At 39.6% G+C, this 26,886-nt stretch overlaps 1 protein-coding gene across 4 annotated transcripts; it reads left to right on the top strand.

The window, feature by feature from the left end:
• Positions 1-1,132: 1,132 nt before the first annotated feature.
• LOC147307042 (uncharacterized) lies at positions 1,133-26,507 on the top strand. Of its 4 annotated transcripts, none has more exons than XM_086273826.1 (5): positions 1,133-1,642; positions 21,220-21,852; positions 22,467-22,797; positions 22,899-23,074; positions 23,653-26,507. In XM_086273826.1, exons 2-5 carry the CDS (start codon positions 21,251-21,253, stop codon positions 23,873-23,875), a joined length of 1,332 nt encoding a protein of 443 aa, XP_086129952.1. In that variant the 5' UTR covers positions 1,133-1,642; positions 21,220-21,250; the 3' UTR covers positions 23,876-26,507. The 4 variants fall into 4 exon arrangements, with proteins under 4 accessions (XP_086129952.1, XP_086129950.1, XP_086129953.1 ...); XM_086273824.1 differs by having other exon boundaries at positions 1,134-1,623; positions 23,653-26,506; XM_086273827.1 differs by lacking the exon at positions 1,133-1,642 and adding an exon at positions 4,894-6,405.
• Positions 26,508-26,886: the final 379 nt, after the last annotated feature.

Below are 26,886 nucleotides of genomic sequence, written 5' to 3'. Positions count from 1 at the left end.
GATGGATGGAAAAAAGAATACTATCGTCACGTTTTGTGTGAAAAGAAACGGTAGAAATGGCATTTGGACAGCGCAAATAAGGGAAAAAATGCCACCCTTTCCTATTGGTGGAATAGTGTACCATGTCCACCGATAAAAATGATATGACAACACGTGGGATTTAGGAACAGGGAAAATTTGGGGGAGTGGTGTGGCTAAAGAGAGAGCGATATCGACTAATTTTAGTTTTTAGTTTTAGTTTTTAGTATTCGTGGTGGTTGCAATTTTAGGTAAATGGTTGTATTAACTTAATTGTTTCCAAAGTTTGTACACAGGTTTTTAAATTTTACACTTTATATTTGCATTTCAGGTTATGAAAATAATTCACTAAACGTGTTTGTGGTTTTTACAGTAAACTTTTTCCGTACTCGGTTTTTATCAGGGTTTTGTGTGTGTGTGTGATTTCAGATATTTTATAGATATATGTTTTATATCTATTTTAACCACATATAATCAGTGTTGGGAAGGTTACTTTTAAAATGTATTCCATTACAGAATACAGAATACATGCCCCCCAAAATGTAATCTGTAACGTATTCGGTTATGACAGTAACGTATTCTGAATACTTTGGATTACTTAATATATTATTATGCTTTTTACAACAACGTGAATGTACTATTGCTGTGTGATTTATTACTATTACTGAAGGTCCGCGACTCCGAACTGTAGTAAAGGGACCTCTGACTAATACGGCGGGGTCCCTGTCGGCTCGTAGCCAAAAAATAGCTTTACTTTGTTGTGTGGGTCAACTTTTCTTGTGAGACACAGAGAGAGGCGTTGAAAGGCTGCTCCAACGGAACTTATTGTTTTCGGAGGAAAACACGAACACGGCAACCCGTTCTCACTCCCGACGCGTAAAATAATTTTTTGTGCAAATCCACTTCCACATTTGTGTGTTTTTCTCTGGCCAGATAGAGCGTTCTGCACCATTACCACACTGTGTTTATGGGCTGAAAGAGAAAGACTTTCCTGTCCTTTTTGCTAAAACTGACTCTGAGGTACGATTCCAGTACCTCAGAGTCAGTTTTAGCAAAAAGGACAGGGAAGTCTTTCTCTTTCAGCCCATAAACACAGTGTGGTAATGGTGCAGAACGCTCTATCTGGCCAGAGAAAAACACACAAATGTGGAAGTGGATTTGCACAAAAGGAAATGGCCTGTATCTGACAGATTTAGACTTTTTTTCCGAAATACGTTTTAGACTTTATTCTCAAAATGATCAGCAATATGCTTTCTTAATGTGCCCCTAATACTACGTCGCAGTTAGCTGTGTGTGGTTGGCATTGCGCGATAAAGCTTAGACCACGATCAGAGGCGAGTGCGTCTATAGTGCACAACGCAAAACAAAAAAAAAGCCCAGTTCTCCCCAACGTTTTGTGCGATTTTGCGAACTCGTTTTTCCCACTGACTCGTTTTTTCCCCCCTTGATGATTTCCGGTAATAATTCTGACGTATGACTTGGTCACGCCCGGATAGAGCAGGAGAGAAGAAGACTCCGAGTGCACTTGCAGACCTACGGATTCAAAGCTCTTTCTCGACTGGTGGGCACAACCGGGGGGACATACTGACTACAGTTCAGCCTCGAGTGAGTTACCTGCTGAATGGTGAATAGTGGCTTTAAGTTGATGTTTAAGTTAATACAAATATTCTAATTCGACCGCTCAGAGTATTTATCTTCTACTCCGATTTCGATGTAACTTAAATAGCGTTTTCTTGTGTCCTAAAGTTTATAGCATACACCGATTAGTGACTTCATTGCATTTGCACTATAATTTCCCTAAGACATTATATTAGACACTATAGCATTCTTTTTATTTATTTTTTCATGGGACATTATGTAGCTCACTTATGAATTACAAGAAACATATCATGGCAGTAACAGGAAGTCTGCATTCACTGTATGACACATGCAGGTTGTTTTTTTTTTGTTAGCTTGTACTGTAGAGATGTTGCCTCCAAACTTAAACAGGATATTGAGTAGAGTCAGGGTTGAAGTGAGATTTAGCATGTGTGGGAACTCTGTGATCAGTTGTACTGGCTCAGCTTGGCGAAAAGAACTCAGAGTTTCTACTTAAGTAACGAAAGTCGGTACTTTTGCCACCCTTTCGTATAACCCCTTTATAAATCCTGTTGACTATAGCCTATGTACTGATAGAGGCAACGATATTAGACATTTAAAAAATAATAATTTAAAAAACAGAATGCAAACACGCAGAAACTGTGATTTTTTTTTTAAACAAAACTTGAACTGTGCATAGGAAATCATCTAGTTGAAGAAACAGTTTTTGTTATTCTTATAAACATTTGGTGGTTTTTTTTTTATGGGTTTTTTTGCATTTGCACCACTAAGTGTAAATCTAATATATGTTTATGATTGATTTTTAATTTCAAAGCACTAGTCTAGGGTCCTTACCTACCTTACACACAAAACCATTAGGTAATTCCTCCGTAATCTGCAGGTTTGAGCAGATCGTTTTTGATGGCATGGCTCAAGCAGAAAGAAAACAATGTATACATGCTTTATTTTTCTAATGTCAAATCAAATCAAATCACTTTTATTGTCACATCACATGTGCAGGTACATTGGTACAGCACATGTGAGTGAAATTCTTGTGTGCGAGCTTCACAAGCAACAGAGTTGTGCAAGATACAATAATGTAAACAAGCAAAATACAAGAATGGCTACATCTGAAACTAATAAATATATGTACAATATATAATAATGTACTATTGTATACTGAAAATATAAAATAGTATATTAGTATATGATATTGTAAGTTTAAAACTCCACAATAACACAACAAAGGTTCAGTATAACTGGCCTTCCTGGAAACTCACCAGGTTGTAAAAGAAAATAAAGAGACTCTGTGTCATGGGGTGTTTTTTCTTTTTTCCATGCCATTACCAGCAGTATGTAATCCAAAGATTTCTCATATGCACACTTTCATAATGTTGCTTGCTCTGCAAAACTATGAAACCTGCTCAGCAATGCAGACTGGAGGAAAAGATAAAGAAATGAGGAGTGGCTCACAGTACAGTACTGAAAAGATGGCACTTTTGGCATCTGTTATTTAGGGTGTATATTTCTTTCACAATCTGGAGGCCTATATGACAGTAAGAAATTTAATTTTCTCATTGCCTTCAATAGTACATATTTGCTTTTTTTAAAAATACACATTTTAGTAGATTTGTTAATGATATTATCTTCTTTGAAAACAAAGGAAGGTTTCCCTTTAGTTTTTTGTTCATAAAGCAATTTAAAAAAGAAAAAGAAAGTGTGAACATTAAAAAAAGATTTATTTGCTTTTCACCTTTTAGGCTCCGTACATGCTTCCCTTCTTGATTGGCAGCAGTTATAGAAGAGAATACTTGCAGTTACAGTAATACCTTGGTTTACGAGTATGATTCGTTCCTTAATGCTGCTTGCAAACCATAAATACTCATATGTCAAAGCAAATTTTCAAAAAAGAAATATTGGAAACTTGGATGGATGGTTCCAAGCTCCAAAAATATTCATGTAAAAATCACTTTTAAACATATTTTTTATATAAATCATTGACCCAAATACATATTTCTGCAATAAATGCATAATGATTAACACAAAATGCATATAATAAAAATAAAAACGCACTTTACCTTTGAGAAAAGTCACTGCTGACCTGAAGGAAATGAGATGAGGAGGTCAATGTAAAGAATACGCTTAACAAATGCTAGCTTTTCATGAGCTCATGCGGCATGACACTCAGGTTGGCTCAGCTGTTACTGGAAAACATACGTATACAGCCATAAGTTTGCTCGTATTAAGATTATGGCTCATAAACACAAGTAAAATTTTATTCAAGTTTTTTGCTCGTCTTGCAGATTACTCATATGTCAAGTTACTCTGAATCCGAGGTTACACTGTAATGTGTAACTGGGCTCTTAAACCATATAGTGCTCCAAATTTAAGGAATAAAGTATGTCAGTAAGAATTAAGCCATTTTTATTCTCAATGCCTGCCCCTGTCAGATGGTGGTGTGTGCTAAAAATGATGCTGCAATTTGTGGTGTGTGCTGTCATTTTGATAGTGATTTTTGCAACCTGGAGCATTGTGCAATGGTTGCCCCAGTTGGGTTGATGACATGAGTATGATTGTATCACTTATTACCATTTTAATCATATTCTAGTACAGAAGCCCTGAGCTATATAGATATACAGAGGGAGATATTGCAGCAATCTTTTTTTTTTTTTTAAAGTGACTTTCTGGAATAACTTTGCAACAAAAAAAACCACTTGCCAAAGTCTTATCTTCTGGTTTTGACTTCTTCTCTTCCTATATCAGTGCTGCCGTAGTGGTATTGTCTGAGTGGCAACACCTAACGCTCAGTAGACTACTGCAGTGGCTTCCTGCACCTTAACAGTGGGCATAATCAGAAATGACTGTGTAATGATGTTGCCAGAGCATGCAAAGCAACCAATGTGGAGGTTATAGCAACTCTTTCTGTGTATCATTGTCCAGGGCTTGGTGAGCGATATCTTTAATGGGAACTCTGCCCTTGTTGAGTTTATGTATTAGATCTGTGGATGTCCTGCTATGGCTGTTCAAATTTTCTGCCATGATAAAGGTTTATATATTATATATATATATATATATATATATTAGGATTATCCATCCCTCCATCCACTTCCGCTTATCCTTTTCAGGGTCGCGGGGGGCGCTGGAGCCTATCCCAGCTGTCATAGGGCAAGAGGTGGGGTACACCCTGGATAGGTCGCTAGTTACTGGTTCTCACAGCGGTAAGGTAAAACATTAAGCTGCCATGACCATCCCACTTAAGATCCAACTCCACAGGGCTGAGGGAGAGGAAACATTGTTGCAATGGCAGATGAGTTTACATCAACTGAGTTGGCCATTTTTGCACCCATCCCAGACGGGTCTTAATGGCAGCTAGACCCCAATGGTCAGTCAGGCCAAGCTACGCTACAACTCATTATCAAGTGCTGCATAAATTTTGAGTCTGACTTGTCTGTAATCTGTGGGCTTGACCAGGATTTCTGTTGCTGAGCTTAGCAGGCTGGAATCCTCCCAAAAGTGGTGCATTGACAGAGTTAGTGATCATCTTTGTTGTAATAGGGACCTTAAATGACTACTTTCTTGGGATAAAGGAGGATTTATGTTGACAAAGTGATCAGTTCTGCTGCCTGACAAAATTAAAGAAAGAGCTTTGCAAAACAAAATTTGGATGGGATGAAGTAATACTAGAAAGCAGGTTGAAACAGTGGAAAGGTTAGCTGAATGATTTACAGATGGACCATCTTTAAATGTGGCTGTGATAAAGTGTTATCATCCCTTATGATAAAAGAACAACCAATTCTAGCAAGTCGGTAATTTTATCTCTGTAGGGACCTCTACTGGTGGAAAACTGGGTAATCAACCAGTAGAATTAATTCTAATGACAGCTGTTAGGTAACTTTCATTATCACTACAACTATAGCTGTCAGTTCACATATATTATCCTCAACATAGCTCTGCAATTTTGAATGCTTTTAAACCATCACCAAGATTTTGGTGTTATGTTACAATGTGTTGCATGAAGCTTGATAACACAAGTAGAAGTTTTATTCCCCATGTTGGCGTTTAAGTTGCTAGTGCTGGGTTGAACTCTCGGTCACCCTCAGAGTTGCTTTCATTCTCATGGTAGACTCAACAGGGAAACATTTCTCAGTGAATCCGGTGCATGTGATATTATGACTGGACATGATAGTAATTAAGTAAAACTTTATTTGTATAGTACAATTTAAGATATAAAATCAGTGCTTCACAACAGCCAACAGTTAATTTAAAAAATAATTTAAAAAAACCCAAGAGAAATTAATAGAAAGCAGATTTAAAGCATGACAGAGTTGCTGCTGCAGTTGTGTGGAACCTGGTGTGGTTTTCTGTTGCTGTTAGCTCATCTGTTTCAAGGTGTGATGTGTTGTGTGTTCACGTTGAAATGGGAAACTTTCAAAAATACAGATTTACAAATAATGTTGCTACAGTAAAAGCTTTAATTTTTTAACTCTTTCCTTCACCTGAATTGTTTCCATTAGGAATTTAAGGTGAACTTGTTCAACAAATACAGATACAGTCACACAAGCAGATATTAAAATAACATAATTTTACTGAACTGATAAGAAAATGAGCTGTAGGTAGCGCAAAATCCTGATATGAGGAAAGGAACAGAAAGGACCTACAGCCCACACAAAAAAAAAAAAAAAAAAAAAAATGCGGAAGGGGGAGTGACGGTTGTATAGAAGCACAGGGCTGACTCTGGGCGCAGGTCCAAGAATTAGGAAATGGGGAAAGTCACACTGCCAAAGAGGAAATACAAGGAGAACAAACAAGGTAAGGAATGATTTTGAGAACAGGCAACGACAAAAGTCGAGTAAAAAAAAACAAAAAACATGCGGATAGTATTTGAGGAGCAAGATTTAAGAAGCTCATAAACATTTACAGTATTACTACTATTTCATTTAGATTGCTACTTTCTTTAGATATTTATGTTCACTTTTTTGTTTTTAATCGGGTTCTTTTTCTTTCTAATAAAGGCGTATAGGGCAAACCGTTTTATTCGATTTTTCCCGAATGATTTCCGCTAGTATTCTGACGTATGACAATGACTTGGTCACGCCCAGACAGCAAAATCAAGTAGAAAAAGAGCAGCAGAGGAGAAGGCTCCGAGTGCACTTGCAGACACACGGATTCAAACTCTATTTCTCGACTGGTGGGGACAAACGGGGAACATACTATGGCCACACTTCAGCCTCGAGTGAGTTACCTGCGGAATGGTAGTGGCTTTAAGCTGATGTTTGAATTAATACAAATATTCTAATTCGACCACTAATAGTGTTTATCGTCTATTCGAGGAGACTAAATAGCGCTTCTTGTGTCCTGGCGTTTGTACCATACACACATTAGTGACTTCGTTGTATTTTATGGCGTTATTTTTGTGCCACTATGCTGAGCTCACATAAAGAAATTTTGAGCGCACGTAAAAAAAAAAAGTTTGCAGGTGCAAGTGTTGTATTTTGAGCTGAATCTGAGGGAACAAAATTCATTGTTGCGTGCAAAAAATGTATTTCCGTGTTTGATATTATCCATACACACAGACAATAGTGATGGGATTTCCGGATCTTTTTAGAGAACCGGCTCTTTCGGGTCGACTCACTAAAAAGAGCTGGCTCTTTTGGCTCCGAACCGGCTCTTCAGGTTGTTTTGTTGCCTTAATTAATTTATTATTAACAATAATATAAAATTATGCACAAAAGAAATTACTAATGTAAAAAAAAGTGGTTTTATTTATATATAAATATATGTGGTGGCCCCTAGAGACAAAATATGTACAAACTCCAAAAAGCACGGACAAACTCCAAAACACATTTCTAGCTTTAACTGAACTTCCAAAACAGAGCTACCTAGATCACTTAAATTGCACAATTAAAAGCATATGTGTATTGTTTGTGTATTTATACACAAGCACTCATATATATTCAAATAATTTAAACAAATGTTCATTTGCCTGTTATTACCACACACCAAATCCGGTCATTGGTACTTGCTGGCTTGTGTAGTCACTAGGTTACAAAAGCTCAACACTGTGCCTAGCATTCTGGAACACTTCTGTTGTGTTTTGTACGTGTTTTGAGTTTTTATGTGCTTCTCAGTTTTTACGTGTTTTGGAGGTTGTACGTGCTTCAGAGTTCGTACGTGATATGAAGTTTGTATGTGCTTCGTCTGTAGGGGCCACCGTAAATATACTTTTGTTTATTCACTCCACATAAAATGTAATAAATAAATCATATACCGTATTTTCATGACCATAAGACGCACTGTACTAAAAGGCGTAGTCTCAGTTATGTGTGCCATCACTGTATTTAACACACACATAAAAGGCGCACTGGATTATAGGGCGCATACAAGTACCGTATGCGTATTTAAAAATAAAGCGGGAGCAAACCTGAGTTCGGTACCTTACTCACATTTCTATCGTCATCATCAACAACACACAAGCATACAAGTGTGCGTATTTAAAAATAAAGCAGGAGCAAAACTGAGTTTGGTACTCACATTTTTATTACCAGTAATCGTCATCATCAACAACACACAAGCATACAAGTGTGCGTATTTAAAAATAAAGCAGGAGCAAAACAAAGTTTGGTACTCACATTTTTATCATCAATCAAACCCATCGAAGTCCTCATCCTCTGTGTCTGAATTGAACAGCTGCGCTAAATCTCCATCAAACATGCCAAGTTCACTTCTTCACTGTCAGAGTCACTTTCCGTGCCGTGCGGCTCCTCGGAAATGATGCCGGCTTTTGCGAAAGCTCGAACAACAGTGCCAGCAGACATGTTAGCCCAAGCATCTACAATCCATTGCCAAATTGTGGCGTAACTCGCCCGGCGCTGCCTTCCACTCTTGGTGAAACTGTGGTCTCCACCGGTCATCCATCGCTCCCAGGCCGCTCGCAGCCTTACTTTGAACGGGCGGTTCACACCGATGTCCAGCGGTTGGAGTTCCTTTGTCAGGCCTCCCGGAATGACAGTAAGCTCACAGTTTATTTGTTTCACTAGTTTTTTCACATCGGCTGTGAGATGGGCACGCATAGAGTCACCGATTAAGAGCGATGGTGATGCGTGGAAAAAACCACCTGGTCTCCTTACATACACCTCCCTCAGCCACTCTTTCATCATTTCCTCATCCATCCAGCCCTTTTCATTTGCCTTAATGATGATTCCTGCTGGAAACTTCTCTTTAGGCAAAGTCTTTCGCTTAAAAATCACCAGTTTCTGTCCATTAGCATGGCAGCCAAGCACAACAGTAAAAGAAGACTTTTCATACCCCGTTGTGCGTATCGCTACCGTGCTGGTCCCCTTCTTCTCCACAGTGTGACTCACCGGGATGTCAAAAGTGAGCGGGACCTCGTCCATGTTTGTGATGTGGCTGGGCTGGATGTTTTTGTCGCCGATGTGTTTGCTGCAGTTGGAGCGGAAGATGGCCAGCTTTTCCTTATAATCCGCTGGAAGTTGCTGCGCTACCGTAGTCCTGGTCCGGATGGAAAAATGGCACCGTTTCATGAAACGAAAGCACCAAGACGGACCTCCTTGGAAATGTTCAATGTTCATCTCTTCAGCTAGTGAAACTGCTTTTAGCCAAATGGTGACCGTCGAAACGCTTCTCCCGCTCGTTCTTTGCTCGATGATCCACCGCTCGAGTCTTTCCTCCAACTCGGGCCACCTCGCCTTATGTCCGCGGAAACTCTGCTGCGTTTTCTTGACCTGCCGGAGCTTGTTTTCTAGCTTCCTCCATTTGCAAACCATCGATTCGTTAATCTTAAATTCTCTCGCCGCTGCTCGATTTCCATGTTCCTCCGCATAGCTGATGGCCTTCAGTTTAAACTGTGCTTCATAAGCGTGTCTCTTTGCCATTTTCAGGGTTGTTAAAACAACGATGTTCTACATAATGCACATACCTGTCCTTTTATACAGGTATGTGCGATTGTCCCGGTATATACGATCAACGCCCACACTTCACCCTTTAGCGTTCTCATGGTGTTCTCTACTACATCCTCCTTACAACACACAGGGCGCACTGCGCTATAGGGCGCGCCGTACTTTTTGAAGAAAATCTAAGACTTTTAAGTGCGCCTTATGGTCGTGAAAATACGGTAATACAAAAACCAACTATTCACATTTCAACTTTTAACTGTTTCAATTTTCAGCTTTTTCCTTTTACAAATTTAAAGTGAAAAAACACAAAACACTGCAAACCACAACACAATTAAATATAAATTAAAATATGAAAACAAAACGAAGATTCATATTCTCTGTCATATTGACCTGCATGAATAAACTTTCTGAATCCTTTATCATCCGCAACTGAAAATAGTTGTGGATGATTACAATGCCTTTCTAATGACGTGAACGGTTCGCGTCGTTCACGTCAAAGATCCGGCTCTAAGAGCCATTTCGTTCGCGACCGACACATCACTAACACACAATAGCAGCCCCTCTCACTCAGTTTTTGCATTTGCGCTCGCTCGCAATGTGTTGCTCGTGCTCTCAACATTTCTGCCCATACACGCTCAACTCTTTCTGTACACCGTTATATTGGTGCCACAAAACCAGCCAATCACAGACTTGGATGCAAAAAAATCTGATTGGCTGTTCTGGTCTCCAATCAGCTTGAAATGACAAAATGCAATATCCCAGAATCCATCCATCCATCCATCTTCATCCGCTTTATCCGGGGCCGGGTCGCGGGGGCAGCAGCCTAAGCAAATCCCAGAATCCATTTTGTCCAAAACTCAAACGAGGCAGTTGCGGAGGAACACAGAGGGGCGGAGTTTGAAATATTACTCTTTCTGGGTCACAAATAAAACTTTTAAGATATTTTCATGCAAGAATGGTGCTGTGTAAACTTCAAATACCTGCTCGATTTATCAAGGCATGACATATTTGCATAACTGCTGTATCACCTTCATGTTTCCAAACCATATCATGAGCAGCAGCTTTTACAGCTGTGGCTCCAGCAAACAGAAACTAGATGCTAGAAATTAATTTTAAATAAATTCTAACAACAGCAGTCAAGAACTTCAATATTTGCATAGTATTTTTACTGACATGTAGAGCACATATGTTTTGGGCAAAAACATTTTTGAATATTAAAATACGAACATTTTTAACATACAATTGGCAAATTAGCCAATTCCAATGCAAAACCAATGCCTGTTAAAAAAAAGAAGATAATCTTCTCACAAACTGGTGTTTGATTTTGAAACAGGAAAAAAGTGGGGAAACAAATGAAAAGACTAACATTTGAATAAAACCTGAAAGCAAGTAAATACTTTATATGCTGCCTTATGGTAAACTTTGGTAATATTGATGTATACAGAACAACACTGGCTGATGATGAAATACAGTCAGCTGGCATGGTGACACTGCCAGTATTAACCTGCAGGGCTGGACTGGGACAAAAAAATTGGGCATTTTCACTACAGACCGGCCCACCAGGTATTAAAGCCATAAAGCCTTTGAATGAAAACAAACGCTGTTGTGACAGTGATGTACACTGTCTTTTTGGTATATGTATGATTTCTATACATTTTCCGTCAGATAATAACTTTGTTCACAAGATTCAGATAATTATTTAATAAAAGCTAAATATTTGAATTGAGAATAAAAAAGAAAAGTATTTCTTTGTGCCCCCCTCTCCCTGTTAATGCCCTACCTGGTCCCCTGGAAACACTTTGCTAGACCCGCCCCTGCACAGTTACCAGCTGTCAGCTACTTAGAAAAGGATCCTGGTGTTATTTGTCTCTCAGAAACTGTTCATAACTTCCCTTCAACTCATTCATGTCACCTAAAAGGTAAACCTGTTTCTATATCAGTGGTTAGAAATACCATTATTACTTTAGGATTGGTTTAACACAAAGTCAGGGCTGACCCGGGACCATGGCTGTGAGTCACAGTGCGCAGCCAGTGGCGTGTCCAGCGGGGTGGCCTGGGGGGGCACAGGCCACCCCCCTAACCAGACTGGCCACCCCAGGTGCCACCCCGAAGCTAAAACAATAAAATTGTAAGGACATCTCCTGGTTTCATCTTCACGTTTCCCTCTCACCACATATCCAAACCGACATCATGACCAGCAGCTTTACAACTGTGGCTCCAGCAAACATCAGCTGATAGTAGAAATTAATATTAAATAAATTCTAACAACAGCTGATCAAGCTTAAACGTGCTGCTGTTGTTTAGCGCGACATCTGCTGGTTTCCTCTTTCTGGCGCAAAGTGGGCGATAAACAAACAAGAGAGACGATCAGCTGATCATTGATCAGTTTCATGATTGAAGTAGCAATAGAAGAGGGAGGGGAGATAAGAGAAGAGGCAGCTTCTTTTTCCATCCTAGCTGAAGTACGGGACAAACTGCGTCTCTTCTCAGCTCAAGACGAAACGCGTAATATTTTCTCTGAATGAGGGACCATTCCATTTTTTAAGGAGCTGTTGGCAACTCTACTAACTAACCTTATGAATAAAATAAAGTTCACTATCAGTAACATCATAGCAACCGAACAGCTGTATAGAAACTCGTCATACTAGCTCACGCAGTATGAGGTATTGTAACTGACTGTAAAAAGTCAGCACAACGAAAATAAACTGCGCCTAAACTTGGTTTATATCTGACCCAGATAGACTGCAGGTCATAACTTCTTAGCTGAAGTTCAGTTCACCTGACACTTGGACCAGCGGCCGCCTTGGGTCTCTCCTCCTGCCTCACCTTCCCTCATCCACCTGTTGCCTCTGTGGAAGCTCCGCCATAGCCACCACCAAACAACTGAGTTATTTTTACACATCGGCCAGCATCTGGCCAATCCACCACCTCTCATTGTTCATGCCGTTACAAAAAAAAAAAAAAGGGTCAAAATTCATACTTGTAACTTGCAGGGTTTTGTTTTGGCTAAGTCCACACACAAATCTTTTTTACACACACACAAATCTTTTTTACACATACAAATCTTCTTTACACACACACACAAATCTTTTTTACACACACAAATCTTTTTTACACATACAAATCTTTTATACACACACACAAATTCTTTTTACACACACAAATCTTTTTTACACATACAAATCTTTTTTACACACAGCACCATTCTCGCATGAAAATATCTTAAAAGTTTATTTTGTGACCCAGAAAGAGTAATATTTCAAACTCCGCCACTCTGTGTTCCTCCACCACTGCCTCTTTGAGTTTTGGACTTTGAGTTTTTGGAGTTTGAGTTTTGGATTCTGGGATATTGCATATCGTCATTTCGAGCTGATTGGAGACCAGAACAGCCAATCAGATTTTTTGACATCCAAGTCTATGATTGGCTGGTTTTGTGGCACAAATATAACGGTGTACAGAAAGAGTTGAGCGCGCACAGGCAGAAATGTTAAGAATGCGAGCAACACATTGCGAGCGAACGCAAATGCAAAAACTGAGTGAGAGGGGCTGCTATTGTGTGTGTGTATGGATAATAGCAAACACTGAAATACATTTTTTGCACGCAGCAATTAATTTTGTTCAATCAAATTCAGCTTTTGTTCGCTCAAAATAAATTTCTCCTCAAAATACAACACTTGCACCTGCAAACTTTTTTTTTACCTGCGCTCAATTTTTTTTTTACGTGCGCTCAGAATAGTGGCACAAAAATAATGCCATACTCTCCCTCCCTTGTCTTTCCTGCTTGGCTTCTCATGTCTTTTGGGTTTGTTTTTTTTTATGATTTTATGGCTGGCCGACATGATAGACAATGGCAGGGCTGTGAGTACTCAGACTGATTTTGAGATCAGTTCTTCAGCAACAACAGTTCAACAACAATGGATTAAATACAGTTCTGTGTGAAGTTGAAGCAATTGCAATTGATCAACCCATAACAAAGCTGCCTGATGATCCAAAAGACCTAGAGTCATTTACTCCAAATCACATCCTCCTGATACGTGAATACCTGCCTTTGTTACACAAGAGACAAAAAGACAACCAAAAGAGGAAAAATCTAAAACCAGGGTATATAGTTATTTTAATGGGTTCTTCTGTCCCCCGAGATTCTTGGCCCCTTAGACGTGTTCGTGAAACCATTCATGATAAAAATGGACTTTAAAGACAAAGACCAACATTCTTGAAATCCCTGTAACTAAACTTTGTCTTTTACATTAGACTGTAGTTTAAAAGTGTATTTAAGTGCTTTTATTTTATTTTATTTTTTGTGTGTGTGTCTAAAATGGAAGTACTTTATTTTTAATCTGGCTCCTTATTTGCTTTATAATTAGAATTGTCATGTCTGACAGCCATTGCACTTAGGGCCTGGTGTGTAGGAGCCATTTTTGTGTTTTGCTTATTACCTTATGTGTGCCTCTAGGTGTCACTTTTTTGTATTTGTAAATGATTGTATGGAAGGTAGAACATTTAATTAGGGTCAGGTGTTGCTGGTTGGAAGGACCAAACAGTTTGTGACTGCGGTGATTTATGTTGGATGATGTTGGATCTTACGATCAACTGTGAAATATCAAATGCAATCAACGGTGATTGCTTAGACTGCTTAAACTGACAAGTAAATACAGCTGGAGTTATTGACTGGACTTTCTTGTCAAGTTCACCAGTCATACACCTCAGTGGCTTCAAGCGTAGGCTTAGCCTGTACACCTGTTATATGGTTGTATTTGTATTTGACTCTCACATTAAGGGGTTTTGGGGTGAAAAAGTTAATGTTCATCCTCAATCTTCGTTCTGCAAATTTGTTTGTATTATCTTAACCATAGCTCTGTAGCTAGCCATTCTATGCCAGCTAGCCCAACTTCATAAACCATACAAACACTGGTGCTGTTTAATTTAGTGTTTTTAGAAATCCGTCAGTCAGAAGGATGATCTGATATCGTAGTGTTGGTGTTGTTCCCAGATCATCATGAAAATGTTGTTCCAGGTTATTCTTTTGCGCGCCAAGCCATTCGTGCATTTATGAAATTCCAATGTTGCAAGGACAATATCAGTTCTGCTTACCATTTATTAAAGGGTCAGGGTCAGGGTCCGTTGATCGGCGGACAGAGGCGGTTTCTCGCAGCTTAAGTACAGTTTTTTGTTTTACGGCAGTTTTTCCCAAAGTCGCAAAAGTATGACGTCACAACATTGATTGGTCACTTGCAATGTTGATCCTGGAACAACATTTAGTATGATGATCTGGGAACAACACCAACACGACGATATCAGATCGTGCCAGTCGGATCATGGCATTTCATCTTTAGATGGAAACTGGCAAACTAACTTCCTGCTAACTTCAAACTCTCTTTCATGCATGCCTGGATGTTAATGTTACTGTAACAGCTGGGAGGCAGCCACACTGATCATTTTATTGAAGATGAAATCATTTGGGCCACTTTTAACTCAGTGATACCACAGTGTTTGTTTTGGCTATGGAAATCAAAGAAGAGTGGACCCAGGAATGGATAATGATGTTGTTTTTATGCTTGCTGTGCAACCTGTGTCATGGGTGTCGCTCGCTGATTTTGATATCACATCATGAGGCATTCGTCACAATATTTGCGGCCGATTGTGTGGCTCTCGATTTCTCGTAACGTGGCGGGTTGTGTCACAGCTGGGTTGAAGACACAAATGTTTGAGTGTGTTCGTTTTTAATGATATTCCAGTACAGAAACTCGGATACAGTTATACAGAGGACAATGTTGCAGCTGTTTAAAAATTGGAGACTTAGTTTTTCCAAAGTGTTTTTAACAATTTGCTTCTGGTTTTGATTTCTTCTCTTCCTACATCAGTACATTTGTGCCCAGCACCTATCATTCAGAAGAATACTGCAGCAGGTTACCACACCTTAATAGTGGCATTAATATAAGTGACTGCATGCTGATGTTGTGGCAGTAAGCAGAGTGATCAATGCGGAGGGTATGCTGGTGCCCGTAAGAGGCAAATTTAAAAAATTTTTAAAATATAATACATCACAAGCCCATGTGGGGGTTTTGAAACAAATTTAACACTGCCAGCTTTGCACAGATCCACAGATGTAAGCTACATTCATGTCTGTGTTTTTCCTCCATATTCCCGTGGGCAGCTCATCACCTCTCTACCAGAAAATGTACACTACCAGTCAAAAGTTTGGACAAACCTTCTCATTAATGGATTTTCTTTATTTTTACTATTTTCGACATGAAAAGTATAAAGCAAGATTTATGGAATTATGCAGCATAGGAAAAATTTCATCCATCCATTCGCTTATCCTTTTCAGGGTCGCGGGGGGCACTGGAGCCTATCCCAGCTGTCATAGGGCGAAAGGCGGGGTACACTCTGGACAGGTCGCCAGTCTGACACATAGGGACAGACAACCATTCACACTCACACCTAGTGGCAATTTGGATTATCCAATTAACCTATCCCCACAAGCTGCATGTCTTTGGACGGTGGGAGGAAGCCGGAGTACCCAGAGAGAACCTACGCAAACATGGGGAGAACATGCAAACTCCACACAGAAAGACCCCGGCCTGATGATGGAATTGAACTCAGGACCTTCTTGCTGTGCGGCAACAGTGCTAACCACCGTGCCACCGTGCTGCCCATAGGAAAAATTGATAACTTTAAATATCTCTTATACAGTCCCGTTCAAAAGATTAAAACGTCTTGAAAAATGGCCATCCCCAAAGGTTCTCAACTGGATTTAGATCAGGGGAACACGCGGGATGGTTCAGAAGAGTGATGTAATTCTCCTGGAAGTAGTCCCTTGTTCTGCGGGCATTGTGTACTGTAGCGTTGTCCTGTTGAAAAACCCAGTTGTTACCACAAAGACGAGGGCCCTCAGTAATAACGGATCCTCTCGTCAACATCTGGACATAGCCAGCGGCCGTTTGACGCCCCTGCAACTCCCGAAGCTCCATTAGGAAGTTGCCTTGCAACTCTGCATTTCTGTCCATTTGATTTCCAACTACACACAAGAACAGTTAATGTGATTAAATGAACAGATGAGACAGTTGTTGATGACAAACAATAGTATAAAATGATTAGGAGAGGCTAAATCAGTGCACTAATATACTCAGTTTAGGTGTGCTTGATCCCCCGTCTGAGCTGTCTTAATGGTCATCATCTCATATGTTCTCCAAAGGTTGTTGGTTTTCCATTATTCCCATCAGCAATTCATCCAACTGCTCCGTGTCTTTATTTGCAGGTCTTCCACCAGTCTTAAACCTCTCTTTTCTGGCTTCTGCAACAGTCTTTTTTTACTTCTTTTTAATATATATTTTTAAGATAAGATAACGCTTTATTGTCATTGCACAGTCATACCTAGTACAATAGTACAAACGAAATTGGAAATTGTCCCACGTCAGCACTATGCACACCTGAACACAACACAGTAACTTAAAGTGGGTTTTTTTTCTAATGCTAAATCACCACTAAAGTCACCTCAAGGCACTCGAGTTTTGGACAAAATTTGACTTTTCTGCCAAACATTTCTAAACAGCCACCTTTGCATTGAGACGATTTTTGTTGAGGCTTCACTGAACAGTAGATCGATCAACTGGAGGATTAGATGCATCTCAGCTCCTGTGCCAGGTCTTTGCTGGATTCTTTTGTTTGTTTGTTTGTTTGTTTTTCAATAGATACTGTTCATCTGCTGTAGATAGTTTTTTTTTTTTTGTTTTTTTTAGGCCTGCCAGTTCTTCTTTTGCCCTCCATTTGTCCAGTTTCCTCATATTGTTAAGGATACACTGCACAGCATGCTGAGATATGACAAGGTTTTGGTTAATATTTCTTCAGGAATGACCTTGTTGGTGTAGATTCAGCTGAATCAGGCTGCATGTAACAAGGTGCTTAAACATAAAATTTATGATTGGTTGTTTGCTAAGTTGTCTGTGTAGACACAACACTGGCTCATTCTTGATTTAAATGCCTTTTCACGTTTAAATGATTGACAGGTAAGTGTTAAGGGATTTAACAAACAATCCAAGAAAATATCCCACTGAAAATGTTTAGGGTTTCCTTTTTGAAAGCCTGGTGAATTATTGCTCATGAACAAAACAAAAAATAAGAAAAAGAAAATACAAGACAGGAAAGTTTAAAGAAATGAGGAGTGGCTCACAGTACTGAGCCACTCCGTGGGTTTGGGTATATATTTGTTTTAATATATGGAATACCCATATGACAGTAAGAGGCAAGGCAAGGCAAGGCAAGTTTATTTGTATAGCACAATTCAACAACAAGGTGATTCAAAGTGCTTTACAGAGACATTAGAAACAAGAACAAATAAAAAGCATGATTTAAAATTGATTAAAACAAGCAAATAAACTAACTAACTAATTAACAAACAAACAAACAAACAACAGTATATAAAATCAAAACAGATAAAATCAGAACAGTAGATAAAATCAGTAGTTAATGTAAGTTTTGAAATTTAAGCTTAAAGTGTGGATTTGGTGCTTTATTCAAATGCAGCTGAGAACAGGTGAGTCTTCAATCTGGATTTAAATAAACTGAGTGTTTCAGCTGATCTGAGGCTTTCTGGGAGTTTGTTCCAGATATAAGGAGCATAAAAGCTGAATGCAGCTTCTCCGTGTCTGGTTCTGACTCTGGGAACTGATAAAAGACCGGATCCAGATGACCTGAGGGATCTGGATGGTTCATACTGGGTCAGGAGGTCATTGATGTATTTTGGTCCTAAACCATTCAGAGCTTTATAGGCCAGCATCAGAACTTTAAAGTCTATCCTCTGACGGACAGGCAGCCAGTGTAAGGACCTCAGAGCTGGACTGATGTGGTCCACTTTTTTGGTCTTAGTGAGGACTCGAGCAGCAGAGTTCTGAATGAGCTGTAGTTGTCTGACTGATTTTTTAGGTAGACCTGTAAAGATGCTGTTACAGTAATCAAGCCTACTAAAGATGAATGCATGGACTAGTTTTTCCAGGTCCTGTTGAGACATCAGATCTTTTATCCTTGAAATATTCTTGAGGTGATAGTAAGCTGACTTTGTTATTGTCTTAATATGTTTCTCTAAGTTTAGGTCTGCATCCATCACTACACCCAAATTTCTCGCCTGGTTTGTGATTTTTAGATGTATAGATTGAAGTTCTCTGGTGACCTGTAATCGTTTTTCTTTGGCGCCAAAGACTATTACCTCAGTTTTGTTTTTGTTTAGCTGGAGAAAATTGTGGCACAACCAGTCATTGATTTCCTCAATGCATTTACCAAGAGCCTGTACAGGGCCTCGGTCTCCTGGTGACATTGTGATATATATTTGTGTGTCATCTGCATAGCTGTGATAGTTTATTTTGTTGTTGTTTATAATCTGTGCCAGTGGGAGCATGTAGATGTTAAACAGAAGGGGTCCCAAGATGGAACCTTGGGGAACTCCACATGTGATACTTGTCTGCTCAGATGTGAAGTTACCTATTGATACAAAGTATTTCCTGTTTTCTACGTATGTTTTGAACCAGTTTAGTACAGTTCCTGAAAGACCTGTCCAGTTCTCCAGTCGTTTGAGTAATATGTTGTGGTCAACTGTATCAAATGCTGCACTGAGATCCAGTAAAACTAAGACTGACATTTTTCCACTGTCTGTATTCAGACATATGTCATTGAACACTTTGGTCAGAGCGGTTTCAGTGCTGTGGTTCTGTCTAAAACCTGACTGGAAGGCATCGTAGCAATTACTCTGTTTTAAGAAGTAACTGAGCTGTTGAGAAACTGCTTTTTCAATGATCTTACTTAAAAATGGGAGATTTGAGATCGGCCTGTAGTTGTTCATTTGTGTCTTGTCAAGATTGTCCTTTTTCAGTATAGGTTTGATTACAGCAGTTTTTAGTGATTCTGGAAACACACCTGATAATAAAGAAAAGTTGACGATCTGTAACAGGTCTGACTCTAAAGTCTTTGAGACCTTTTTGAAAAAACTTGTTGGCAGGACATCTAAACAGCAGGAGGAGGAGTTCAGTTGACCTAAGATGTCCTCCAGGTCTTTGCTGTTAATAGGGTGAAACTGTTTCATGGTGTTTAAACAGTTTTTTGGTGGACACAGTACATATCCTGGATCTGCTGTTGATGTACCAATTGCTTGTCTAATTTTTTGGGTTTTTTCAGTGAAGAATTTGGCAAAGTCATTGCAGGCCATGGTCGAATGAAGTTCAGCTGCCACTGACACAGGAGGGTTTGTTAGCCTGTCAACTGTAGAAAATAAGACCCGAGCATTATGGCTGTTTTTAGTGATGATGTCAGAGAAGTAGGACCTCCTTGCATTCCTCAGTTGTAAATTATAATTGTGAAGTTTCTCTTTATAAATGTCATAATGAACCTGGAGGTTTGTTTTTCTCCATCTGCGCTCAGCTTTCCTACACTCTCTTTTTTCATTTTTCACCAGTGTGGAGTTTCTCCATGGAGACTTTTTCCTTCCAGAGATAACCTTCACCTTAATGGGAGCAATAGTGTCCATTACATTTAACATGTTAGCATTGAAGCTATTGACGAGCTCATTGACTGACCCTCTGGACAGGTCAGGTGTTAAAGAGATACAATTTCTCATTACCTTCAATAGTATAAGTTTGCTTTTTTTCTAAAATATGGAAGTCTTATAAAGCTTGTGTGATTTACTAGTGATGATATCCTCTTTGCAACAAAGGAAGGTTCTCCTTCAGTTTCCATTAGGAAGAAAGCAATTAAACAAAACAAGCAGATGCGAATTTTACAAAAGATTTTATTTGCTCTTCACCTTTCAGGCTACACAGAGGAGGCTTCTTTTCTTGGTAGCAGCTGTTCAAGGGGAAACTTGCAGTTATTGCATAACAATGTTCTTTAACCATTTAGTATTCCAGATTTAGCATTGGAGATTATGTATCGGAATTTCAGGAGCAGGACCACATCTCCAAACACGCTCCTTCCAGCTGTCATCTAAATAGGTTCCCCCAGTTCTGCAAGCCGATCATTCTCGTTTTCGTGCCCCACCCTCCCTCCTTCTTCACTTCTATATAGTACCTGGGAGCCATCACCAGTCCCCTTTGAGGCCTTCCACAAACTGCAGCTCAATTCATGTCAAAGCATTCACTTTTACCTACTAAAACGCTGTCAAACTTAAAGTGAGGATGTTGGCCCAGCTAGTGAAATAAAGTATGTCAATAAGAATTAGGTTTCCTCTTTGTGTGTGGCATTGTCCATGGTGTAGTGAGTGATATCTATAATGGGAACTCTTAAGTGTATCTATTACATCTGTGGATGTCCAGCTATGACTATCCAAAATTTCCAAGGATAGTGTCCTTCATTAATATCTAACGAGGCAGATTAAGGCTAGATCTCACCCCAGTTATCCTATCTCTTAATTGTCTTTATCAGCTTATCACAGTAGTCCCTGAAGGACAGCACACTCTTTTCTATACTTCAAAGGGTCCAAGCAAAAGCCACTGGCCAGAGAACATCATTAGGTCTAACCTTTGTAATAAATTGATATTTTTAATTGTTCCTTGTTTGTGTAATCTGAGACTACGCAGCAAGAAGACACTGGGTTGAAGTAATGTGAACATTTGGTAGTTCTAGATTATTTTTTTTTTCTTTTAAGATTTTAAGATTTAAAGGTTTTTCATCAGAGTTCAAATTTTGCTAGTTTTGAAACTAACCACAATTCTGTGTTCTGGTACAGGTTGGGAACTGGTTTCATCTCCACTGCCTGGATGGAGCTGTTAAAGCATTTTAAAAAGAAGTTGGTTCTCGTCTTCATCACTGCACTCTTCCTCTTTTTGGTCTTCACTGTGAAAACGCCCAGCACATACAACTCAATCCCAAAACCATCTGGGCCGCAAAGTGCTTGCTCCATGAGGATATCCGAGCAGACCATCACGCCGCTTAACAATACCAAACACTTACTGGTGTCAGCCTACATGGACCAAAGAGTGAAGGATTTTGATATACGCATCATTGGCATATTTAGGAGAGACTCCATTCAACCCCTTCACTGCTTTTTCTGCTGTACTGGTTATTTGAGTAAAACCACTCCAGCAACAATTTTACAGCATCCAGATAACTTTGGTTTTCCCTTTGTCACTACGGATGTCATGTGTCAGATTCCTCAGAACTGCAATGCGACACATGTCACTCTCTTGACTACACCAGACAAAGAGAGTCCATCTACTGATCAATGGCTCCCAATAAGAAACAAAGACACAGTTGGACAGAAGGAAGAAAACATGCAGTTTGACTTCACAGTCTGCATCTCTAACCTCTTTGGTGACTACAACAATGTGCTTCAGTTTGCACAGACTCTGGAGATGTACAAGTGAGTACTGCAACACCACCACAAGCTACAAAGTCAAAAATGTGCAACAGCAGCTGGTCCTGACACAGAATGAAACCTAACAAGCTCTGCAAAGGCTCCTCTTCAATGCAGTGTCTGGATTGTATCACATTGCACAGTTGTGTCTGTTACTCCTGTTGCTTCTGGAGTAACAGACACAACTGTTGGACAGTGTCTTGCCCCTCAGAAGTCTATCACTTGGCACTAAATATTTATGGGAGCACGGTTTAAAATTCTGCAGGAGCTGTACGTCTTTTCAGACACTGTAGGAAAATGGATTTTTAGCCCTGTAAACTGTGGATTTCCAGCTGTTCAGAACCAGTTAGGAATAGACAGTGTCCCTCCTACTTGAGAAACACCACAGACTACTCTTAATGATTATAATATTATTTTTTGTCTGTGTATTTTATCAGTCACATAGCTGCAAGCTATTGTGACAGGTACAGGCTAATACAGTATAAATAGTATAACACAGTATAAATATTATACTAAGGATAGAAAAATGACCAACTGTTTGCTATATAAACCACAATTGTTTTTAGTAATCTGTTTTGTTTGCTGACAACGATGAACTAATTTGCCTTATTTTGTCCCAGGTTGCTGGGTGTGAACAGAGTGGTGATCTATAACACCAGCTGTGGTCCAGAGCTCAATCGCCTGTTGCAGAGTTATAGCCAGGAGGGCTTTGTGGAAATGGTTCCTTGGCCCATTGACAAGCATCTGAATCCATCTCGTGGCTGGCTTCACTCAGAGCATGGAGGGGATTTGCATTACTATGGCCAACTGACCACACTTAATGAGTGCATTTACAGATCAATGGAGCGTTCTCGCTACGTCCTGTTGAATGACATTGATGAGATTATAATGCCATACCAGCACGATGACCTGATGTCTTTGATGAACACGCTCCGAAATCAGCATCCAAATGTAGGCTGTTCTTGTAATAAATTTGAAAATACAGTTCATCAAAAATTCAGTATCCCATACAATAAGAAGTTGTATTTGACTTGTTTTTATCTAATTTGAAGGCAGGGGTGTTCCTTATTGAGAATCATATTTTCCCAAAGAAACACTTTGAGCCAAGCGGACGGTTTCACCTGCCTCAGTGGAACGGGGTGCCAGGAATTAATATTCTGGAGCACATCTACAGGGAGGACCCCGCCAGAAACATATACCATCCACACAAGATGATAGTTCGGCCAAGGTAAGCTGAATTTGTCAGACGGAAGATTTACTCTATTTAGGATACAGTTCTTCGGTTTACTTAATTATACATTTGACTGCAAGTTAAAAAAAAAATAAGTACCTTAGTTATTGAACTTGATAAACCATGATATGAGATATGAGAAACATCAAAACTGGTTGGAATGACAGTCCCAGGTACAAAACACATTTAACAAAAGTTCTTATTTTGTTCCTATCTAATTTGATTAACATTTGAACTTTCAGATTTGAAATATGTCATATTGCTCATACAGAACTAACACAAAATTTAAACATGAACCCAGGAAACAGAAACCTTGAGGGAAGGCTCCCTACGGGTTTCCTAAAGGTCACAGTTTAGAGAATGTCCGAACAACCTGAGGGTTATTTTTGCCAATTTTTCAGAGATCATCCCTTAAGGTATTGCCAGAAAACCCAGGGAACATTCACTAAGGGTCCCCCAAGACTGATTTGTGAAACTTTCAAAGAACCTTCAGGGCACTCCTAAAGAGCAGGATCTTCAGTAATCGGTGTACCCTTAACTCCTAGCAGTTAACTGTCTTGTGTTTTGTGTCACAGAATGGTGGAGGGGACTTCAGTCCATGAAGTGATCAAGAATTTTGGAGAACGCTACAAGGTTCCACTAGATGTTTGTCGGATCATTCATGTCCGTGTGGCTCTACAGGGATCATTAACCCTGGAGCAACTTAATGTGGATAAACGACTGTGGGACTTTCAGGAAAAACTCATTCCCAACGTGGACAAGGTGTTGAAGAGGGTGGGGATGTTGAACTTGACATAGAACTAATGGATAAGATGTACAGGCACTACGATGGACACTTGTTAAACACAGTGAATCAGATCGTGAATGTGCATCTTTGAATCAGGGGCATTTGTGAATTCATTGTGTCATTGTTTTCTGAATAGTTTGCTTATTTTGCACCAAGTGCCAGTAAAATCCCTACACTTACCTGAATATGGCTTAATTGCCTACCTTGAATAACTACAAGCGTTTTGAAGAACACATTGGTTCCAATGCTGTGTGATATGAGTGTGACCATTTAAATAGTCCTTAATATAAAACTGTTGACTTGAAGAACTGCAAATATTTTAACTGTCCTGCCTATGCCACCTGAAGAGAGTAGAAACATTTACTAAATCCACAATATAACGTCCCATAGAATTTGCCCAGTTGTCAGGTTGGAAGAATCAGAGATGGGGAAAGCATTTTTATCTGGGGTGGCTGTAGCTCAGGAGGTAGAGCAGGTCACCTATTAATTGTAAGGTTGGTGGTTTGATCCCTATCGAGTCACAACAATATGCCAAGTATTCTTTGGCAAGACAATAACACCAAGTGTCTCTGTAATGTGTTAGATAGAAAGAGCTTAGGGAATAAAGTTTAAATACTATTTTGAGAGTAAAGTCAACATGTAAATACAAGGTCTTGAAAGACGAGGCCCTTCCTTCTAAGGTCTAAGGATAATGTTGGTAATATAAAATTCTTATATATTTTATCATTTGTTGTGACCTTGACCCAGTTTTCCCCAAAATGAAAGGCTCATGCTGTTATTGGTATGAACCATCACAGTTTGAAAATGATATCTTAGACCCATACTCGCATTCCAGCCTTTACATTCATTACATAATTTACATTCAATAACTAGAGACGGTTGTGTGAGAAAAGTAAATAAGCATTTTGTGAAATACTCAGAACAGCCAGATTGGCACCAACAACCATGACACGTTCACTAAAAACACCTTTGTTCACCATTCAAATACTGTTTTGACTTCAGGGAGTTGTCTTGACCATGGTCGTGTCCAAATTCATGGGCTGCATCCTCCTGAGGCCGCATTTGTAGACAGCGACGCGCCGAAGGCTGTCCAAATTCGTAGACTCCTCCGAATGTAGCCGACAAATGCGTCCTCCTTTTCCCCGAATTTGAAGGATGGGTTGGGTGTGTCCTTCGTGGCCTACCATATCCCAGAATTCATAGCGCGGCCCAGCCAAACTCCAGTTTCCAACAATGGCGGTCGCTACTAAGTTTTAAAATTACTCATACTAATCTTTCTGGGTCACAAAATAACCTTTTAACATATTTTCAGGCGAGAAAGTAGTTGTGTAAACATCAAATATCTGCTCGGTTTATCAAGATATCGCATATTTGCAAAAGTGCTTCGACGTTTTCGGAGGCTTCTGCTACCCACCAGCTCGATAGCTAGCCGGGAGCTCGAGGGTTACTGATGCGGCTGAGAACGGCACAACTCCCGGCACATCATTTTCAGATCACCGCGGACTTTCGCTGCTCGGGTTAAACGTACTATATGTCACTTAGACAACCTAAAAATGTTATTGTTGGGCTTTTTTCAGTGTTTTGTTTGTTCGTGAGTAAATCGGTTTGGCTGAGATTAAAGTTATTAGATTAGATTAGATAAAATAAAACTTTATTAATCCCCCTCCTCCTTGGTTTTTACACAGCTGACTAAACGTCAAACAGAAAACTGATTAAACATAAGTATGAGCCAGTCGAGAATTTACGCCAGTGTCCTGTTATATTTTAGATAGCAAGGAGCAGACGGCTGAGTTTATTAAACTCCACCGAGACAGCGGCGACGCTAATCTGAAGGCTAGACCGTCCAATTTCACGGCCGTTTACTTCCGGCCTACCCGACCTTCTGAGGACCCGGCCCACGTAGACCGCAAAGGCCGGGTCCTCAGGAGGATGCAGCCCATGAATTTGGACACGACCCATGTCCATGTGCCTAAATGCAATGAGTTGCTGCTATTGCGTATTTTTAAAAATGATTTATATATCTATTTTTTTTAATCAAACAAACTGTGATCATTCATTTTGCTGTAACCAGCAAAATAAAATCTTTGTTTTTCTTTTTTCTCTTTGTTTTTGTGAGCAAATCAGGTGCATTGTAAAAGGTTAATTTTCTAGCATAAGGGAAGAATGGATGAATTGATAAATGAATGAATGGTTGGATGAATGAATGTATTCCTCTGGTTGTACAAGTCTCCTCTGTAACTACTGCAAATGATTGAGGTTTGGAGGTATTTAAGCTAAATGATTACTTTTGTTTTCCACCAGTAATATTTAATGTTTAAGTGTGTATAACAAAGACAAAAGATAATTGCGATTCATTCTTTTCGAAAGCCATCGGTGTGGCATAGCATGCCATTTTCTTTGTATTCAGAGGACAGTTTTAAAAATGTATGTGGAGGTTTGGTTTTTGAGGGGTTTAACAGCTTTTTTTAACAGTTGTGGGTGGATGACATTAAAAAATAATAATAATAATTTACCTGTATTCACATTTCATGTCTTTTTATATTTCTATTCACCAACATTTAAAAAAGATATTCTAGTATTAGCTCCAGGCCTTGAGAGCCGGTGTCCTGCAGGTTTTAGATGTGTCCTTGATCCAACACAGCTGATTCAAATGGCTAAATGACCTCCTCAACATGTCTTGTAGTTCTCCAGGGGCCTGGTAACGAACTGATCATGTGATTCAGGTGTGTTGACCCAGGGTGAGATCTAAAACCTGCAGGACACCGGCCCTTGAGGCCTGGAGTTCCCCACCCCTGATCTGATAGGTTCAATGTTTTTGAGAAAGTAAGGAGATTAATAGAAATCCGATCCCTCGTATCTTCTTCCAGCAACGGCTCAAGGCTACTTAAAGAAATGTCAGCAAACCTGTTTTGACAAGTGGGGAAAAAAGAAAACAAACAGAGCCACAGAAAGCTGCAACCATTTTCAAACTGACCATTTGGCAGCGTTATCAAAGTATCATTGTTCTGAAATGGTAAAATCC

The sequence above is a fragment of the Aulonocara sp. 'chitande type north' Nkhata Bay genome, linkage group LG19, assembly GCF_057382095.1.
Source record: "Aulonocara sp. 'chitande type north' Nkhata Bay isolate Kocher_YH1m ecotype deep benthic linkage group LG19, A_spYH_male_GT1.1, whole genome shotgun sequence".
Lineage (NCBI taxonomy): Eukaryota > Metazoa > Chordata > Actinopteri > Cichliformes > Cichlidae > Aulonocara > Aulonocara sp. 'chitande type north' Nkhata Bay.
Note: the sequence above shows the minus strand (reverse complement) of the source record. Positions and strands in the feature narration are given on the sequence as shown.

What these genes read in the sequence shown, in the direction of transcription:
- LOC147307042 (XM_086273826.1), top strand. Translation starts at nt 21,251, where the DNA reads ATGGAGCTGTTAAAGCATTTTAAAAAGAAGTTGGTTCTCGTCTTCATC. An exon ending in CAGACTCTGGAGATGTACAA is followed by an intron (nt 21,853 to 22,466) that starts GTGAGTACTGCA and finishes ATTTTGTCCCAG; the next exon opens with GTTGCTGGGTGTGAACAGAG. An exon ending in AAGATGATAGTTCGGCCAAG is followed by an intron (nt 23,075 to 23,652) that starts GTAAGCTGAATT and finishes TTTGTGTCACAG; the next exon opens with AATGGTGGAGGGGACTTCAG.